The following is a 20404-nucleotide window of genomic DNA, read 5'->3' as shown; positions in this document are numbered from 1 at the left end:
CATTTGTAGAGTGTGTGTGTGTGAGAGAGTGTGTGGGTAGTGTGCTTGTGGTAAAAGAGAGGGACTAATTGTTAGGTGCATTTGTTTTTGCATACCTTAAGGTCCTTTTATTGATATTTCTCAGTAGAACTTAGAATAATATTCATGATCTATAACACACTGTGGTTAATGACATTTATTGTCAACATCTATTGTAAACATGTGTTTACAAGCAAACCCTTGAATACTTGATATTTGAAAATAAAAATAGCATATCAAGCGTGTTTTCTTTATGACAAAAAAAAATCTTTGTGTGTGTGTGTGTAAGTTGGTGTGCAGGGCTGTGCACATCAGTTGATTATGGAAGATCTGGATTCAGTTAAGGCCCACTTGTATGCATATTGCAGTCAATGCAGATCCTTCCATTGATTTCAGTGGGCACTGGGATCAGCCTCTTAGGGCCAAATCCTGATCACACTGAAATCAATGACAAAATATCCATTGCCTTCAACAGACTGGGCCCAAAGGAATTGTCACAAACAGTGAAGACGATTATTACAGTGCAACATTTTGCTTGGGGGGCGTGGGAGGGGGAACGGAGAAAAAAAAGCTTTTTTGAAACATACCGTAACATACATCTAGCTATTGGTTGGCATATATTTATGTTTTTAAAAAATAACCATTTTGTGACAAATCCACTACATTTATAAGGACAATTTAGCCTGAATGTTACGATCAGCCAGCTCTTCATACAGCCTCTGTCTGGTTATGAGGTTAATGCCCACTAAACTGAAACTTTGGACTACTTAGATGTTTTAAGGGGGAAACGGTTGACTATTCCTGAATGCAAGAGTCTTTGCTTTAAGGGATATTAGAGCCCAAATTAAAGAATAAAGATGAAAACCCACCAATATAGGCGTACATATAAGCACAGCTATAAGTGACGATTGTCATTAGTTGGCAATACTTGTATGGAAATCCTGTTCAGAGCCAGACTGACCCACACAGACCTTCCAGATCAGAAAAAGAGCTGTATGCTGTGCAAACTGTATTTCCTCTCACCAGCTTCAGAATCGAGCCCTCACACTGGAGGAACTTCCACAAAAGGGGTAAAAATTCTTCAAATACTGCTGGAACTTGGCTCCTTTATATGACACTGCCCCTTTGTTCGGTGTTTGCTAAATGGTCCAAAACATTTCCATGAATTCTTGTTGATTCAGGGCTTCATTCGGTCACCCTTGAGAAGTATCTTATTTCCCCTGATTTCAGTGAGAACTTACAAAGTCAGGTGCTACTGAAAGTGAGCAAGGGGAGCAGAATCATGCTTCCAGCCAGCAAGGGGTAGTAAGTAGATTCAGCCTCACGTGCGCACGGTGGAAGCAAATTAAATAAAAAATTAATAGTTTTAATTGCACAGAGGCAGCAGAAAACGATGAATCAATATTCAGTGGTCACTTTCCATTTCAGTTGCAAAGTAAGAGTCCTGCAGTTTCACTTTTTAAATATATATAAAGAATAGAAAGAAAAAAAAATCCACATGGATCCCTTGCATGTTACTAAAACTGGCCTGTAGATTTTTACTATCTGGCACTATCAAGGGCATGGTTGTGACTTTAAAAATCAGTAAGATGGGATGATCTTGGCAAAGGCTGAGAGCACTCCAGCATGGTATGCTGAGCAATCCACTCTCTGGCAGGAGTGAGAGTGTACTGCTCTAGAGTGACATCTACTGGTTGATCCAGAGTAGCTTAACTAAGCTCCTATAAAAGATAGGTCCACCCTCATCACCAAAGAAACATCATTGTGCAAGGATAGCATAAAGGAAAGGTGAGGCTACCGGCAAAACTCCTTCTTCACGATGGCATGATGTGCTCCATGCTGCTTAAACGACCCATTCCCAGCCTTGACCAGGATGCAGCCTGAAATGAAGATTACTCTACGTGGGGTAGAGACAAATGTAAATTATAGGAAGACATCACTGGAATGGGTGGGGAAAAAGAGAGGACACAAAGGGGCTTGATTCTGCAAACCTTTACTCCTGTGGGCAACCATTAATCATGCCGTTTGTCTCCTTTACCTCAACGGGAGTAAGGGTTTACTGCGTTGGGCACTAGCTACTTTGCAGCATCTCCAGGAGGGAAGATATAGTCACAATCACCATGAATAATTTGTAACTACGTTTTCTAAGTTTTTTCTCCATTTGTGGCTGGATTCTTAAGACAGTACATGTAATTAAATTAGAATGATTTTTAAAAGGCAATTTTACTATGAAAACGTGATGATGTGGACTTCTCTGAAGCAGGTAGAGTAAAACACCTTTTATTTCAAGAAATATTGCTTCTAGACTTCCCTGAAGCCAGAATTGTTCTATAAAAGTATCACAGAAATATTGTACAAGATTTAAAAAAACCACAGTTTTTATCCTAATAACTAGAAATCTATTTACAAATAGCATCATTCATGACCATAAATACGTTTGTTCTGTCATTCAGCCCATGGCACATACATCAGATACATAGCGAGTTAATTTTAACATATTCACAGAGTCCATCATAAAGACTGCTTCTTAAAATTATTAAAATCCTACTAAAAGAATCTGCTTTTAAAATAGTTCAACTTAAACACTTAAAGCAAAAGAACATAATTTTAACCTGCAGTGCTTGCAACAGACTAAAAAACCCACTAAGCTAAATAACATATAACATAAGGAACTTTAGTGTGAATTGGACATGGTGGAAATACATCTGTATGAGGTGATTCTTTTTATTTTACTTATTTTCTACCTATGTAAAAAAAAAAAACCTAAGATAGATATTAAGTTACCAACAGTACAGATTTTCAAAGTCAATTTTGTAGTATTCTTTAAAAAAATTAAATGTTTGGTAAAATCCAGGAAAAAAACAAAACAAAACTTTAGAACACATTACAACAACAAAATAGGTCTAGCCTTCTATTCTGACCACATATGCCTTTTGTATCTAAAATATGTAAGTCTAATATGATTTTACCATTCCCTTTAATGCCTTTAAAAAAAACATTTTAAAGTCCCAAATTGATCACAATACTTTCTGAAAATATCAAGATATTGTCCAGACTAATAAAATCAAAAATGGCGACAAAGCATATTCTACTCATAGAAACCTCTGTAAGGATATCATCAAAAAAATCTAGAAACATTCATGAATTTTTAATACTGATGGTATCAATATGTAGGGAAACAAGCCAATTTTTAAAAATCCTCATACAGTGAGCATTCATTAGCTATACCTTTCTGAAAATAAATTTCTGAAAGTCAAGGCAACAAAACATGCAATATCTTCTGCTAAAATAATATTCGACCAATCTGTTTTCACAATCCATGCTGAATATCTCTTTCCTGTCAACCCATTTTATTATTTCACAATTACATGAAACAATGAGCAAACTAAGAACATGTAAAGGATCAGATTAATAAATGGTCTGGGAGACAGATTACAAAAGTGCAATATCATTTTACTCAAAAGTGTGACAAGAAATTCCAGTGGTTAAAAATAATTTATCAAAAATACATTATGCAGATAGCATGGGTGGACTGAGACATTCATTTATGTGGGACCTTTTGGAAACAGAAAAAGTAACTCAAAGGAAACTTTAAGGAAATCATTACTAGTCTAGGAAATGTGTGCATCACTGCACTATAAAGTTAACACTGTTTCTTTTTAATACTGTGGGAACCTAGTTTCTCAATTATGGAGAATTAGTGTGCAAGTATGTGTATGTGTATATATGAAATAAACACACACACACACACAGAGTGTTGAGCTCATTTCAGCTGCAAAATGTATCTGCAATAAACATGGAATGTCAGTTGTCGTGATTACCATTACTAGTTTACTGATCAAAAATAAAGAGACCCATATATGGTTTACAATTTCATTTAATCCAAGGAGAGTGGAGATGAGGCACTGCCTTCTACATTTAGGATTTGTGAAGTCTCTCCTTCAAAGTTATGTTCCATCTTTTCCAACATAGTCTCCATTTTCTGAGCCCTAATAGTTGGATCCCTGATGGAGACATTTACAGCTTGATGAACAGTGGGTTCATCAGAACTTACAGGAAGGTATATCTGATCTTCAAAAATATCCTCCACTGGGTCACTGTCCTGGTGAGAGTCTTTCTGAAGAATGCTAACTGTCTGTAGAATGAAGCTATGCCTGGACTCCAGCTCTGTCAAACCGTTTCCACTTAAATCCATTTCAAAACTGTCTAACTCTTTATTCTCCAACCACTTTTCAGCTTGTTGATTTCTCCAGTGTGCAGAATTCAAACTACTTTTCTCAGGAATATCATTATTTAATTCAAGTTTCCTCACTTGATTTAAAATTACAGTGCTCAAAGCTAGGGCTGCCAAGTCAGTTGGCACGATAGGCTGCAGCTCTTCTGCAATCAGACCACTTGAGTCTTCGTCTGACTCAGCAGAGGTCAGGCCCCCCCAGGTAAATGGTATAGGTGATTCATCCACGTACCCATTGTTTTGAGCAGTTTTAGTTTTGTCTGTTTTATTTTGCTCATAGTAACTGTTCAGCAGTGCAAACATTCTATCTAGATCCTTCAAGTAATTAGTCCAGTCATCCAGACTAAGTCTATAGTTGTATCTGTATTCGTACAAACTTTCATTCACACTGTATAAATCTTCCAGTCCTTGCCAGTCGATGTCCTCGGTGAAATTTGGCAGTTTAGCCTTCCCATCCATCCCATAATTGTCCCCTGTTAAAAGAAAGAAAAAGGTCGGATGGGGACCACCACCTTAGAAAAGCATGTAAAGCTTCCACGTACATTTCTTTGCTGTTCAAAGTATTTAAAAGCAGTAACCATTCCTAACATACTTGGCTAATGAGTATTGCACTCCACACTTTCCATCGTATCAGTAACTCGGCCCTAAAGGCTAAATTCTGATCTCATGTGTGCGCACATGACTCCTGCTGAGCAGAAAGATACACATTCTGCCTTCAGCTACTCCCGTGTAACCACAGTGAAGTCAGTAGGAGAGCATGGGTGTAACTAAGAACAGACTCTGGCCCAGAGGGAACTTTGTGCATACAGTCAAGGCCAAATCTGTCCCCCCCCGCCCCCACCTCCCAGGATACTACAGATAGAGACAGAGAAATTGATCCAATAGACAAGCAATCCATTGGTCTTTCACAAGTCCTTTAAAAAAAATTACCCACACTGGAATGGGAATAAACAAAGCAACAATAAAATATAAATGATAGGTCAATCCTGCAAGCCCTCAGTGAGCAGATCTTCCATGAAGCGAATGGGAATTTGATGCATGGATATTTGGTGCATCTTGTAAGAGCTACCACTTTACACTGATTGTCTGAATTCTTCCTTCAGATAAACAAGAGGAAATTCTCTTTATTGAACAGCAGCTATAGATACGCTTGGAAGGATGCAATTTTTTTAAAAAAATCTGTAAATGTCCATTTCACCACCCACCCACACACATACACACTGATGAAAAAAATACTAATCAAAATTCACAGAGAGGCAATGTAATGAAAATACTTTTTGAGACCTTATTAGAGATTGATTCAAGGATATTTGCTTTGCATATTTTGACATGTGATGTTGATAGTTTGTGCTTTAAGTGTTATAAAGCTTTAACTTTTAGACTCTCAAAGACTATAGTCTTTAAATAATTATTGGGTTGTACCCCTCGTACTTTCCCTCAACTGTGAACATTTAAAAGCAATAAAAATTGAAAAAAAACCCATAAACATCAATATTATTCATCCATATTATTAAAAAATAGAATTCTGCCAAGGCAAGTTATAAGGGATTTTTTAAAATTTTATTTTTTACGCATGAATCTCAGTTGACAAAGGGCACACAGATGAAAAGGCTTTGTAAAAACTCCTCAGGCGAATTCAGTTATAGGACTAAGCAATTTTAAACCAGTAATTCATTTTGTGAAAAAGTATGCAGCATATAACTTCAGTGGGGCAGCAGTTTAAAGTTGTTTTTATTTAAAATCTATATTGCAATGTCTCCTTTTTTTGGTTTGTTTTTTAAATCAAAGGGCAAGTCTACACTGAAAATGCTGCAGCGAAGACACTACTACGCTGATGTGAGAGCTTCTCCTGGTGGCATAGTTAATCCACCTCTGCGAGCGGTGGTAGCTATGTTGATGGGAGAAGCCCTCCTGTTGATATAGCACTGCCTACGCCAGGGGTTAGGTTGGTATTACTGTGTCGCTCAGTGGTGTGGATTTTTCACATCCCTGAGCAGTGTGGTTATACAGATGTAAATTTATGGTGTAGACCTGATCTAAGAGGATGCTTTGGCCAGTAATACAGGTCTGATGCTGCAATCCTTAGACAGAAAACCATGAACATCCACAGATCCTTGCCTGGGCATGGAGTGTCGTCACAAGCCCATAAACAGCAAGTCAGCTGGATTTTGTGTTAGCTCATCCAAGAAAAAAAAAAGACAAAACATTAAGGAAACCTATCTCTGAAAGTATTTGACGTGATCAAAGTTCCCAAAACATGTATATGCTGTAAAATGTATTACCCAAAGTGAGTGTAAAGGAGCATGAAATTTGTTTTATAACATGTAGCATCCCTTATTGATGGGAACCTCTAACTCATTATATTTGCTACAAATGCTCTGTTCAACTCAGTGGTTTAGCCCAGAAGAAAGAATACAGAAAAAGATAAAACAGACAATGGAAAATTCTTCCAAGGAAAGCAATGGAAATGCCCTCACTGGCAAATTCCAAACAAAATTTAATAATGAATGACTGAAGATGGCTTACAGAAACTCTGATCCTACCACACTGCAGGTGGGATGGACTAGATAACATTTTAGAAGTTCATTACAACAACATATATAATCCAGTAGTTTTATTTAATAGTTTTAATCCACATTGGATCTTCCATGCTGCTAATGGATCCTTAGTCAATTTATTTCTTCTACTTTAACTTGCCCTCTCTGTTATTCACAAGGCTAAAGTTGGTATGTTATTTGTGGTGCCAGCTCCTTATGGATGGTTCCCCGTTCCTTATTCAAAGACCAAAATTATTTTAAAATATATCAATATAAGATTCAATTTTTAGAAATTCCATCAAATTAATATATTGAATATGTTAATATTTAAATGACTAAGCACTTAATTATTAATTAATTAATTAAGAAATTGGGTTTTGACTGGCTATACATGACAAAGTAAGTCAGGTCACCCCAAGTGAGACACCCTTGTGACCAGATTGTTCTGAAGGAGTTGGGACATGCCACTCTAACACAAAGCTTTATTCTTGTGCAATTTGCTGTGGAATGTCATGTCCCCAGACCCACTTCCATATTGTGGATGATGCTTTGATAAGTAAGTGATTTTTGAATGGCTGTACATGACAAAATAAATCTCAGCACAGGAACAGAAGCTTGGGTCAGCTAGTGGCAATGTCCCAACTACTTCAGAAGAGTACAACAGTCACGGGGACATGTCACTTGGGGTGAGCTGAGATTTATTTTGTCACGTACAGCCATTCAAAAATCACTTACTTATCAAAGCATCATCCACAATATGGAAGTAGGTCTGGGGACATGACATTCCACAGCAAATTGCACAAGAATAAAGCTTTGTGTTAGAGTGGCATGTCCCAACTCCTTCAGAACAATCTGGTCACAAGGGTGTCTCACTTGGGGTGACCTGAGACTTACTGACAAAATAAATCTCAGCTCACCCCAAGTGACACGTCCCCTGTCTGTGGTTAAAATATCTCCAAGCTTCTGTTCCTGTGCAACATGCTGCATCATGTCACGCCCCCACTGTATTTCCATGTTGTACATAGGGCTTGAATAAGGAGCTGGGTTTTGATTTGTTGGCTATGACAAAAGTAGTTTCAGATCACTACAAGTGGCATGGCTCTGTGACCATCAGATTTTTCTGAGGGAGCTGGACATGCCAACTCCCTGGACCAAATCTTTGGTTCTTGCCCAATATGATTCTTCACATCCCCCACCCCCAACTGCCACATTGAACATAGGCCTTGAATAACAAGCTGGGTTTTGACTGGGGATGTGACAAAATACATATTAGGTCACCCCAAGTGACATGTCCCTTTGACTGCTATTTCATTGTGAAGAGATGAGGATATTCCACTTCCAGTGGTGAATATTTAGTTCTGGTCTGACAAATACATTACCCCAACTTTTGTGTGTTCTTTGTTAGTAAACATACAATCATGCATGTAAAAATTATCAAAAGTCAATATTCAGCCAACTGGTTGCAAATCCAGCTGCAATGTTTTAACAGAGATTATATGATAGTCTCAAATTAAGAAGCCTTTAGGAACTTTGGTTTGTCGTTAGATGAATTAAGAAAAGGGAAAATGAGTAAATGTATTGAAATTTGTTACTGATATAAATCATTTGTTATGATTAGTATGGTGTCTTTTGCTCATTATACAACAAAAATATGAAGACACTACTTGGGCACAGTTGGCTCCCCAATAATCATGTTTCTTAATTATATGCAAACATACAAGGCTTAACTTAGTGCATTCTGCTGCTCTAAGTGATTTCTGAAACACAGAAAACAGTAAACGCCAATAGAGTGCTTACAGGAATACTATCTGATTTCTGTATTGAACCAACTAGTGCCTTTAGTGTTGGCGTGAGATTCATACAGCATAAGTGTGGCATGGTACACTTAAATGGAAGTTGGAGAATTCTGTCTGTGGTTAAAATATCTCCATCTCCTTTCCTTTTTAATTCCAAAATTCTCTCATACTGTAGTAATGTGAGCCCCGAGTTTGACCAAGTTTGTGGAAACATACAAAATGGTTGCCAGTGTTGTATATTAACTCAACACTTTTTGCTTTAATAAACTCTACTGTTTATGCAAGTAATTTTGATGACTTCTATAGAATTAATCCATAGTTGAAATGTTATTTTAAATACTAATACTATATTCAGTTTACTTGGAAAAGAGCTACAGCAAGGGATCATGAAGGATTTTTCTGGGGTAGGGGCATTTCATTTTTACCTGAACAGTCAGTGAATGATATTTGAAAAGACGCAAGTAACTCTTTAAGCCACATCCCCTAAACTGCATCTTGTTTTCTTTCAAGTAATTTGCTATCATCACAGAAATCTCTGATGGAAATAGTTGAGAGTAAAATTTTGAATCTTTCTGTGATCAGACTTAACTGCGAGTGTAATGAGTAAGAGTCACCATTTATGAAATGACATGTACTCACTTGATAATCTATTTCACTTTGACTCTGCAATTGTAAAACAAGAAAAGAAGTTGCTATTTATTACAATACAAATATTTCAATGAATTGAGCAATTGTTGCTGTTAGTGCTGGTAACACATATTTAAGCATTCCTATGGATTTGTGTGATAAGACCTTATTTTGCACAGAAGGGAAGTTTCCTCACAAAATGCTGCACATAATTGCTGCAGAATTTGGTGCTGCTTGCCTCTCCACAAGAAGATTGTAATCCTGATACAACCAGCTACTGCACCAAACATCCACATGGAGAGGAAAACGAGATTCAGAGATTTTCAGGCCAGAAAGGACCATCAGATCAACCAGTCTCACCTCCAGCATATCATACAGTTACCCTGTATTAAGCCCAGTGACCATATGTGCTTGACTAAAATATATCTTCTAGAATGGCATCCCCTCGTGATTTGAAGACATACAGAGACGGAGACTCCACCATTTCCCTTGGCAGTTTGTTCCAATTTATGCCTAAATTCTTTATCAACAAAACTGCCAATGTCATCAAAGAATGAAACAGGATTTGTTTGACAAAACCCTACTTTTCATAAAACCATGTTGACTGGAATTAATTATATTCCTATTCTTTAGCAATTGAATCCAATATCAGCCTTTCCATTATTTGACTGGGATTGTGGTCAGGCTAACTGGCCTACTGTTACCTAAATCATACCACTTGCACTTTTTGAACACTGGCACAACATTACCACTCTTCCCGTCTTATGGAATGTCCCTGGTATTTCAAAAATTATTAAAAAATAACATGGGTTGTCCAAAGATCTCTAAAGCCAAATCTTTTTGGACTCTTGAGTTCAAGTTATTAGGGCCTGCTGACAGGCTAGAAAATAGTTCATCAGCCTCATGTGATATGAATACATCATACTGCTTCTTTCCAAATACCAAACAGAGAACACTTTCTGCATAATTATTAACAATTTACCATCACCATCTAGTAATGTGCCTATACCCGTATGCCATTGGTAGGATTTCTTTAGTTCCCAATATTCTTAAAAAATTCCCAATTGTAGTCCTTAGCCCTGCTAGTCATGGATTTTTCCCTGATGTCTTTAGCTTCCCTTATTAATTGTCATAACTTCTAATATATATTGAGTGCCATTATTTCCCCTTTTTCCTTATATCATACACTGTTTGTATGTTTTTTAATTTCTAATTGCTGCCTCTACTTAAACACTGAATCAGGATGAACTTTTAACTAAAGCTGTCCTCTCTTGAATGTGGAAGTATGGTTGTTTGTCCATCTAAAACTCTTCTTAAAGAACTCCCAATTTTCATTCATATTTTTCTGCCTCATTTTTTTCTCCCAATCAATTTCACTCATAATTTTCCTTAGCGGGGGAGATTAGCCCTCTTGAGCACCAAGTATATATATGACCGGTTGGGACTTTTTGCCCATGTTAAATGTAATCAGGTCATGAGCACTAGTCCTTAGGCAACCTCAATCATCCAGTCTAATGATTAATTTATCTTCATCTTTCATAATGAGGATAAAAATAGAGTTACCTCATGTTGAGTGCAATACTTTTTGTGTTATAAAATTATCTATACTTTTTAATAACTGGAATGATGTTTTATTAGTGGCTTCATGAGACCTCCAACATGTTTCCCAAATTGAACACCCATATAATAGCACCATTTCTGTCAACAGATTAAGCACCTGTCTGTAAAGAGTAACTCAGCTTGTTCTCTGGTTGGATTTGGCAGTCTGTAGCAGACCCCCACCACACCCTGCCCTGGGCTTTGTTAATGAGCATAATGATCCATATGCATTCTAGGTCCTGTGGTTCTGAGTTATCAATAACTCTAAAACAAGTAGTCGTATTTGTATGTAGAGTGCCACCCCTCCACGCTCAATACCCATTCTAATCCTCCTAAACAGGTTATAACCAATTACGTGAATTGTCCTACCAGGTTTCAGTAATTCCAATTATATAAATTTTTTCCTCATCAATGAGAATTTCTAATTCCTCTTACTTGTTACACAGATTCCTAGTTTTGGTACATAAGCAACTGAAAAATTCTCTTGACGTTCTTTGCTACATCAGTTCAATTTGTTCATGACATTCTGAGTTTTGGTTTTGACTGCATTTGCCTCCTTGGCACCCTCGCCGTGCATTGGTAGTTTAGTGCCCAACTATTAGTTCCAGTTAGTCTCCAAACAAGAAGGTTAGCCTCTACCTGTGAGATTTAGGACTTCCTGTTTGTACAGCCACCTCTCCAACTGAAATGTGGTCCAGTGTTCAACAAAACCAAAACTTCAGCTTCACTTCGGTCATGCAGTCAACAATTCACCTCCAGTATTTTCTGCCTTCTCTCACTAATTGGATTGGTAAGATGTCTGGGGAGACCACTTGGACTTTCCTTTTCTTCCACTCTCTTCCAAGATGCCTGTGGTCTTCTATAATCTGTGCAGTTCCACGTGATGCTGTATCATTGGTTCCAATGTGTATCATCCTCAGTGGAAACTTATCAGACAATTTCACTATCTAATTCTGCCGTTACATCTCATATCTTCACTCTAGAGAGATATAATCCCATCCTATAGTTCCTTTATCCTTTGCTGAATTCTCTGTCCACTCTTTTTAATATGGAATTACTGATGATGATTATTTGTATTCTTAGGATGGTTAAAGACCCTCTCTTGGTTCCTGCTTATTTCATACCACAATGACACCCATCAGGTATGTCCCCTGTAGCTTTCTGTTCCATTCCTCCAGAGACAGATTCTTCTGTAGTTGACTTGCTGAGTATTTGAAATGTTTTGATACTTCTAGTTGCATTGAATGCCTCCTGGCTCTCCCCCCCCCCCCCCCACCATGGTCATAACTGCCTGTCCACTTCTTTGGGGTCTATTCTCTCCAATTCCCTTATCAACAAATCTTCCCTTTGTGGTGTTTGTGACAATGATTTCTGAATTTGGTTGTCCAAGAAGTTTTCATTTTCTTTTATGCTGCACAATGTTGCAACCTATGCTTCCAGACCACGAATCTTCTCCTCCTGTATGGACACCAGTTTGCATTTCATACACCAGAAATCTATTTTGCCTTCTGGCAGAAAGGGCAATATAGCACACTCAAGGCAGGTTGCGGCAGTTGTTCCTTCATCACCCATATCTTGTACCTAGTGTGGAGCCATACCTAAAATAGGAATCATTCTCTCTAAGCTCCCACTGATCTTATCCAGTTTGCCATTCCTGTTCACCTGGCAACTGACTTATATACTAAGCCTTAATGCTCAGCTTCCTCCCTTGCAAACTGGAAGGGAATAACCATTCAGACACTTCAAACACTGGTTCCATTCAAAGCCACAAGGGTCCCAATAACAAGGCCCGCTCAGAACACAAACAGACCTGTTTCACTTGGGCAGTTCAGAGATCCACAGCCAGGGCCGCCCCGGGGGGGGGGGGAGGGGGGCAAGTGGGGCAATTTGCCCCGGGCCCCACAGGGGCCCCCACGAGAGTTTTTCAGGGGCTCTGGAGCGGGGTCCTTCACTCGTTCCGGGGGCCCAGGCCCCCGGAGCTTCTTCCGCTCCGGGTCTTTGGTGGAAATTCGGCGGCGGGGGGTCCTTCCGCTCCAGGACCCGCCACTGAAGTGCCCTGAAGACCCGCAGCGGGGGCCCTTCCGCCCCAGGCCCCCTGAATCCTCTAGGCGGCCCTGTCCACAGCCCAGCCATACAACTTTCAAAGAGAATAAACAAGCAACAGAAGGAATGAACACAACACTCACCTAGTCCCTCTAACTGCAAGCATAGGATCCATTGCTGCTACAGCCTCTAAAAGTCCCATTTGCTGCTTCTGTTACCTTGCTAAAGGGTGTGTAAGTATTCATGGGGGAAGGGGACCATAATTATTTCCAAAGAAAAAGTTTAAAGTCAGGGAGTTCCATGTCTCAGCTACATCAGAACAGTTTAACAGGGTGACCTGAGACATATTTGTGTAGCTTATAGGAATAGATATTTGTTAGGTAAGGTACAGGCATAAGTTAAGGCAGTAAAGCAATAAGCGTACAGGTCTGAGGCCTGTAAGACAATAGCTTAGCTAAACAAGGCATAAGGCCCAAAAGCCTTAGCATAAGCAGCTAACAAGAAGTAACCCTAGATCATAAGATATCACAAGATATAATGCTGTACTGACTAAACTGCTGACGGGTAACCACAAGATACTAGTTTATACCAGTTTGGGATATTTTAAGTTAGGAACATCAGCAGATGTCTGACCACAAGAGTGCCATGGCAACTAACTGACGTATATGTTAATAAGCTTGAGGTAAAAGCCCTAATAATCTATGGGAGAAGGGCACCCCAACATTAGTAGCAGGAGAAACTACAAATAAGGAAAAGGGGCTGAAACTCCTATGGAATATGCATTAGGTATAGTGGTGTCAGAGTAACACATTATAAAAGTCGTATCCCAGCCTGCGTGCCTTGGGAGATGTAACTCTTAGGAGATGCCAGGATGACAAGCACTGGTGACGGTGAGGATAACTAACACTTCAGGTCCTTTTGCAAGGGATGGTGAGAGCATATGGCTGTTCAGACGCACATTCTGTATTATCTCTATCTACCTTGCTGGGTTAGAGTATTTGTAACTTGCTAACTGAAAACAGAAGGTTTTTCCCAATTGTGCATGTTGCAGCTGTGCATGTTGGGGTTCCCAACTAAACTTTAATTTTAATAACCCTGGGCCTGATCTTGGGACAAGAACCTACGAAACCTCAGTGTGTTAACTGGGAATTCTTAAGTAGTCAATATAAATTAATATACGATCAACAGATTAGGTAACTTTTGCCACGTAGAGCCAGGAAATATCCAGCTCCTTATTCAAGCCCTACATACAATATGGAAGTAGACATGTGCCAGGGACATGACATGTGACAGCATATTGCTCAAGAACAAAGCTTCAGACTGGCAACTGCTCCTTCGGAACAGTCTAACGGTCTTGGGGACAAGTCAAGTCATCTGGAGGGACCTGAAACATATTTTGTCACATACAGCAAGTCAAAACCCAGCTCCTTATTCAAACCCTGCCATGCAATACTAAAGTGGGGGCAGATGCATGGCAATGTATTTCGCAGGAACAAAGCCTCAGGTCAGCTGGTGGCATATTCTGGCTACTTTAGAAGAGTACAATGTTCACAGAGACTTGTTACTTGGGGTGACTCGAGACATATTTGTCATATTCAGCCACTCAAAATCCAGCTCCTTATTAGAATGCCATCCACAATATAGAAGTGGGGTCACACTTCACAGCATATTGCACAACAATGAAGCTTCGGGTCAGAGAGTGCAATGTCCCAGCTTCTTCAGAAGAGTACAATAGTCACAGCGATGTGTCAGTTGGGGTGATGCAAGGCACATTATGTCATATACAGGCAGTCAAAACCCAGCTGTTTATTCAAACTCCATATACAAAATGGAAGTCTGGCCAGGATGTCACAACTCACAGCATATCACGCAAAAATGAAGCTTCAGATCAGTGAGTGGCGTGTCCCTGCTCCTTCAGAACAGTGTAGTCATCACAAGGACTTGTAATTTGGGGTAACCTGAGGACATGTTTTGTCAGAGACAGCCGGTCAAAACCCAGCTTCTTATTTGATTATTCAATTAAAAAATAAATTAACAAATTAGAAATTTACATTTTTATCACATTCAATCACATTCATTTGATGACATTTCTAAACATTTCATCTTACGTGGATGTATTTTTCAATAACTTTGGTTTCTGAATAAGAAACTGGGAAAACATAACCAGTTTCAGCCTCATCTCATATTCTCATGTTTCACATAGGCCAGAGGAGACTGGACGTAGCTACCTATTCCTTCACAGCTTTTACTCTTTGCTTTACTGCTGGCTTTCAGAGTTTGTGAGAAGAAGCATAGTCCACCACACTGTGGCAGTGCCAAGAGATGAAAGTCTGGCTTGGAAAAACACTCGTGAGGTTCTTTGTTTGCTAATTTGGGACTTGAGCCTACTCCACTGGAGTCAAGGAGAGTTTGGGCATTGACTCCTGCAATGGGAAGTGCTTGAATCTTACACATAAATTGGCCTTCTCTCACTTAACATAACTACATAAAAATGGAAATATTTTAACTTTTCTAATAGTATCTTCTAAAAATATATCCTTTCCTTAAAAATTGATGTGCTAGCTCCTATTTTAACACTCCCACCCCCACTGCTCATTTGTCTCCATGGTCCTATGTTTCAATTTAGTAGCCCTACCACCAACTGGCAAATTCCTTACAACAGAAAATCCTCTCTCTCTGGACTGGCTGTGTTTACTGGTTCTGGTGAGAGCAGGGGAAGAGTAAAGTTGTGTTATTCTTCTTTCTGAAAGAGATGTAATGAAATCAACCACAATGAAAGAAATATTGAATGGTCATGTGAGAGCCATCCTCATAAAGCAAAATAAAGTGACAATGATTTTCTGCCTGCAAAAAAGTACATTATAAAGGATTCAAAGAAGAAAGCTAATTTATTTCTTAAAGAAAAAAAGGCATGTGGCACAGCTTAACATTTTACTTATCAAGCATCACTGATGAACTAAAAGCATCTATTAAAATGATCAGGTGAACAAACAGACAGGGCCGGCTCCAGGCACCAGCCCACCAAGCTTGTGCTTGGGGCGGCACCTGGAGGGGGGCGGCGCGGCGCTCCGGCCGCCGGGGAGAGCGGGGCCACGGCCGGGCTCGCCACCCTCCCCCCGGCGGTCTGGCCACCCTCCCCCCCGGCGCCCTCCCCCCAGCTGCCGGGGGGGAGAGCGGCGAGCCGCTGCCGGGGCTCGCCGCCCTCTCGCCGCCCTGCCCCCTGTGCTCTGGCAGCCGGGGGGAGAGCGGAGCCCCCGCCGGGGCTCGCCGCCCTCCTCCCAGGGCTCCGGCCGCCCTCCCCCCGCAGGGGGGGGGGCGGCTGGAGGCTTTTTTGCTTGGGGCGGCAAAAAGCCAGAGCCGGCCCTGCAAACAGAACTAAGCTGTTATAATAAAGTTCCAAGAGCAACTTTTTTTTCCAGAATGCAGGAACTAGGTTCTGATACTCAACACATTTTCCTGCAATGTTACAATCAATGATGTCCAAAGCCAAGGTGTAGACAATGGGCTGGCAAGAACCTGAATTTCATAATGAAACACATCAAATATTCTAAAGATCACAACAAGGTAACTCGGTGTAAATTAGCAATTCTTGTAATACTTCCCCATCCTAAAATGACTGACCTGATCCTACCCATGAACATAAGTATTACATTTCAACTTCAACCTAAAGCCTAACAGGAGTTGCGACATACAATGCTATAAATAGTGCCAACATTCGGAGGAAGGATTAATATCTAGCTAAGCTGCCCTGCTTGAGAAACATTGCGATAGCCAGTCTTGGCTGAGTCTGACATGAACATTTGTTTATAACCAGGGCCGCCGAGAACGGGTTCGGGCCCCGGTGAAAATTTTTTTTCGGGACCCCTAAACAGGGCCTACGAGAGGAGGGGCGGGGGGAAGCCGGGCCCCCTTCCGGACCGCCGGGCCCCGGTAATTTGTACTGGCTTCCCCCCCCCCCTCGTTGGCCCTGTTTATAACATAAAACATTCAAAACAATTTCAGTAAAAACTGTCATTTGGTGGTTGGAAGAAGCTCAAAGACAAATGCTGGGGGGTTATTGAGGGGTTTTGGTCAAATTCTATGGGAAAACCCTGCACAAAGCAAATGCATTATACAGCAACTTTTCCAAATGCAAAATATGCCAATGTTTTTGATGTTACAGATCATACTCATTGGTTATTATTATTATAAGGGGCAAATCCTGCCTCCCTCCTTCCATCCATAGAGGGACCTGTATTCTGCTGCACAGACAGGAGCACGATGCCTGGTGACCCACATCCATGTATGGAGGCCAACTCCACGGAGCTCCTTGCATTAGATCTAGTAAGCTAGAGACAGGATCCACCAGCCATAGGAACTGCAAGGATTGTATCATCCTCAGGGCTGAAGTAGTAACCATACAGCCCAGGCAAGAGTATGTGGATATTTTTAACCAGGGCCATCACAGAACCCCTTCTGCGGCACATAGCTTGGTTATTCAGACTGTGTGCTAGAGGCAGGATTTGCCCAAGATGTTCAAACTCTCTCCCAGGATGCCCTGGAGATTTATATTTATTGACAGTATTAATCAAGTGTTAAATTTTAACTCTGTCATTCTCCGTTGGTAAGGCATGGAAGAAAAATGTGCCTGAAAATTATACACCCGATTCTCTGTTGCATCCGCCTTATACTGAGCATAGCAGCAAAGAGGCTTTAGGGAGCCTGTCAGAGCTCCCTATTTCCTTTCCTGGCCCTGAGTACAGATTAAAGCATCCAGAGGGCTGCTTTAAAATATGCCTGATGGCTACAGACCCCTAGGGATCATACACCATCTGGGGATTGTTGGAGCACATTGTATTCTGGCCATACACCTGACACACCTCCTGCACTAGGTATTGAGGGGAAGGAGAGATGGAAGACAGACATCCTCAGCAAGAGACTTGAAGAAGGTTTCTGCTCTCTTTGCACTGCCTGAGTGGTACAAAGAGAATTGAGTGGGGCATGAATCTGGTCCCTTATCTTATAGGCATAACTGCCATCAAACTAAGGAAGTATTTTGGAAACACCAGTGTTCTTCTATCAAATCTTTGTATAGATGGATAAATAGTTATATTAACCGCCCCACACACAAAGGTCTATGTCAGTGAATGGCTGTGACCATACTTCACAGAAGTTGCCATCTTCGTTGTGAACCAATTAACTGTAAGGAAGACATGTTTTCAATAGGAAAACCACTCAACTGTGAATGCTCTTAGGCAAGTTTTGACATATTTTAATTCCAGGAGTAAATGCAGGTGTTGGGGGTGGGGTGGTGGTTGTTGTTTTTCTATTTTAATTCAACTCACTGTTTGTTTCCTGTAAGCAAATGTAATCTGGAGTTGTAGATAAAGATAGGCCAAGTCAGGGAACCTTCTATCTAATGTTCTGGTTCACTGCTAAGTGGCATGCCCCACTTGGATAGTGCAGTGTGGCAATAGCCACGCTTCCCACCTGTAAGTGGAAATGCATCCTCCTATTCCCTTTAGAATCCTCCAGACAAAACCCTAGAAACCGGACTTTGTGCTTGGGGCATGAATTTCATTCCTAGAGTAGCTCAAGGCAAAAAACATCCATTGACGGCAAATCTGTACCTCACTCTCCCAGCTCACACCGTACAGTGTATCAGTTTAGTTCATATCCCACATTATACCCCACTTCACCGGCTACTGAAACTAGGCCAGCAAAATCTCTCTCGGTTTGTTAGTGTATTAACAGATATGATTATGAGAACATCAGCCTGCTGGTTAAATGTGCCCCTTTTGGGGATTTCTGAAAAAGGATAAGAAACAAAACCCAACAATAAGAAGCTCACTGAGGACTTATAGGCCTACAAAATTGCAACATTGTAGACACAGAGATCTATTTTCCCATCAACATTCTGGGGACTTTCTTGTGAGGAAAAGAGGCTAGATGAGATAATAAACGGGAGGCACCATTAATGAAAGTTACCCTTAAAACTCTCCAAGGCATCAACTTAAGTACAGACCCTACAATAATTACAATTTTACTATGCAGTTATAGTAGGACAATTGTCATTTTGTCAGGGATCTAACTGCCAAATGCCATACTATTCTGACTGATATATAGAGAAACAAATTGATATAATGAAAATCCCATTGCCAACTAGCAAACAAGTCTCATTTCAGGGCCATGATGGCAGCAGAAGCTGTTTAATGGCTTTAACAGCAGCCAGGAAGTGCAACTTTTTTTAATATATAAGAAAAACAGAATAACTTATATCACAGTTTAACCAAAAGGGAAGACAATATTCTCATTTCCTAGAATTGACTGCATGCTGATTGGGTGAGTTATTTCAGATGCTGTAAACCCACAACTCAAGAATGAACTTGAGAGGTTTCATAAATTGAGATAAAAGTGTAAAGGAAAAACAGAAAAATGTTTCCCCCTGCAATAAATCAAATCTTGTTAAAAATAAACACAGAGAAGGAAAATAGGGAAGAATTGTATCTGATTAATATAGAAGTGCTTTTGTTTTTAAAGTATTTTGCATTTTATCAGATAAACAGGATAAGACCCAATGTAGAAAAATGCTGCTAAGGCTACATACATAAGCACACATCTTGGGATTCTCTTCTAAAAAATTACTCAAACTGTTATTCATGGCTGAGATTCCTTGAAGCTTCCTAAGGAATTTGGATACTCACATCCCATTAAGAATAATGGCAAATGGGCATCAAAATCCCGAGGCAGCTTGGAAAGTCTCAGCCTGTGTGTATAGTTCATGGTTACTCTGGGCAGCTATTTATGTAGAGTCAAGATCTGCCCTTCAATGCACATGTATGGCATAGAGGTCCTATAATAGGTGCTTCCTGAATGCATCCAAGGGTAGAAATGGGCATGCAGTGTTCATTCTCTACATAGGCATTAAACAAACTGTGTGGACACATATGCCTGCAGCCACAACACAGCTAATATGGTTGTATTGGCCATAAATCAACACATTTAGTTGTGTGTTAAATTCTGAACTAAAGTATTTAAAATATCAATACATCTAAGCTGAGCTACTAAGCAGGCCCACATAATACCCAAGCAATATTTTAAGAGACTCACAACAGCATGGAGCTACATCCTTTTTAATTCTGCACAGTTTTGGTACATGAAGAATAGATTCCTCTCAGAGATTCCTTTAAAAGATTACTAAGAAATGGTTAAGGTTTCTTTTATAAATGTCACATATTCACAGGGTCTGAAGGGTCTGAATCAAAACTTTGGACACAAATACCTTTGACCTTTGGGAAACTCTGTCTGGACCTGCGCTTTACAGGTCAGTATTATTTTAATTGTGCTACACCTATTACTCTTCCCAATAGAATAATTTTAAATGACTTGGTGAGTCAGTGGTTAGAATGATTTCACTACTAGACTTTATGACAAGATGTAATATAATGATATATGGTGCCATATTATATGCAGCCCTACAACATAAAAATGCCATCTCTGTTAGATGTAAAGTTAAAGGTAGCAAAAAAAATGCTTGCAAGAAAGTCTTCATATGAGAGATTAAAAAGTAT

The 20404-nt window shown here is 39.9% G+C and overlaps 2 protein-coding genes across 3 annotated transcripts in view; both read right to left on the bottom strand.

The window, feature by feature from the left end:
* Positions 1-2282: 2282 nt before the first annotated feature.
* On the bottom strand, positions 2283-5671 carry LOC113408969. Its single transcript, XM_026662464.2, has one exon. The coding sequence runs from the start codon at positions 4709-4711 to the stop codon at positions 3896-3898; it is 816 nt and encodes a 271-aa protein (XP_026518249.1). The 5' UTR covers positions 4712-5671; the 3' UTR covers positions 2283-3895.
* SULF1 (sulfatase 1) overlaps positions 4641-20404 on the bottom strand; it is a 56488-nt gene continuing 40724 nt past the window's right edge. Inside the window, exons 15-16 of one of the 2 annotated variants that reach the window (XM_026662453.1) lie at positions 15512-15597; positions 4662-4725 (exon numbers count right to left, since the gene is read on the bottom strand). In XM_026662453.1, coding sequence (XP_026518238.1) covers positions 15546-15597 — 52 coding nt within the window. In that variant the 3' untranslated portion in view covers positions 4662-4725; positions 15512-15545. Of the gene's footprint in view, positions 4726-15511; positions 15598-20404 lie in introns of both variants that reach the window. The other variant, XM_026662458.1, reaches the window with a different exon arrangement.

This window comes from Terrapene carolina, unplaced genomic scaffold (assembly GCF_002925995.2).
Source record: "Terrapene carolina triunguis isolate 2854851 unplaced genomic scaffold, T_m_triunguis-2.0 Scaffold58, whole genome shotgun sequence".
Taxonomy (NCBI): Eukaryota; Metazoa; Chordata; order Testudines; family Emydidae; genus Terrapene; species Terrapene triunguis.
This window is presented reverse-complemented; position numbering and strand designations above follow the sequence as displayed.

Bases quoted from the DNA above. Each gene is read 5' to 3' on its own strand.
- LOC113408969 (XM_026662464.2), bottom strand. From the start codon at position 4,711: ATGGATGGGAAGGCTAAACTGCCAAATTTCACCGAGGACATCGACTGG.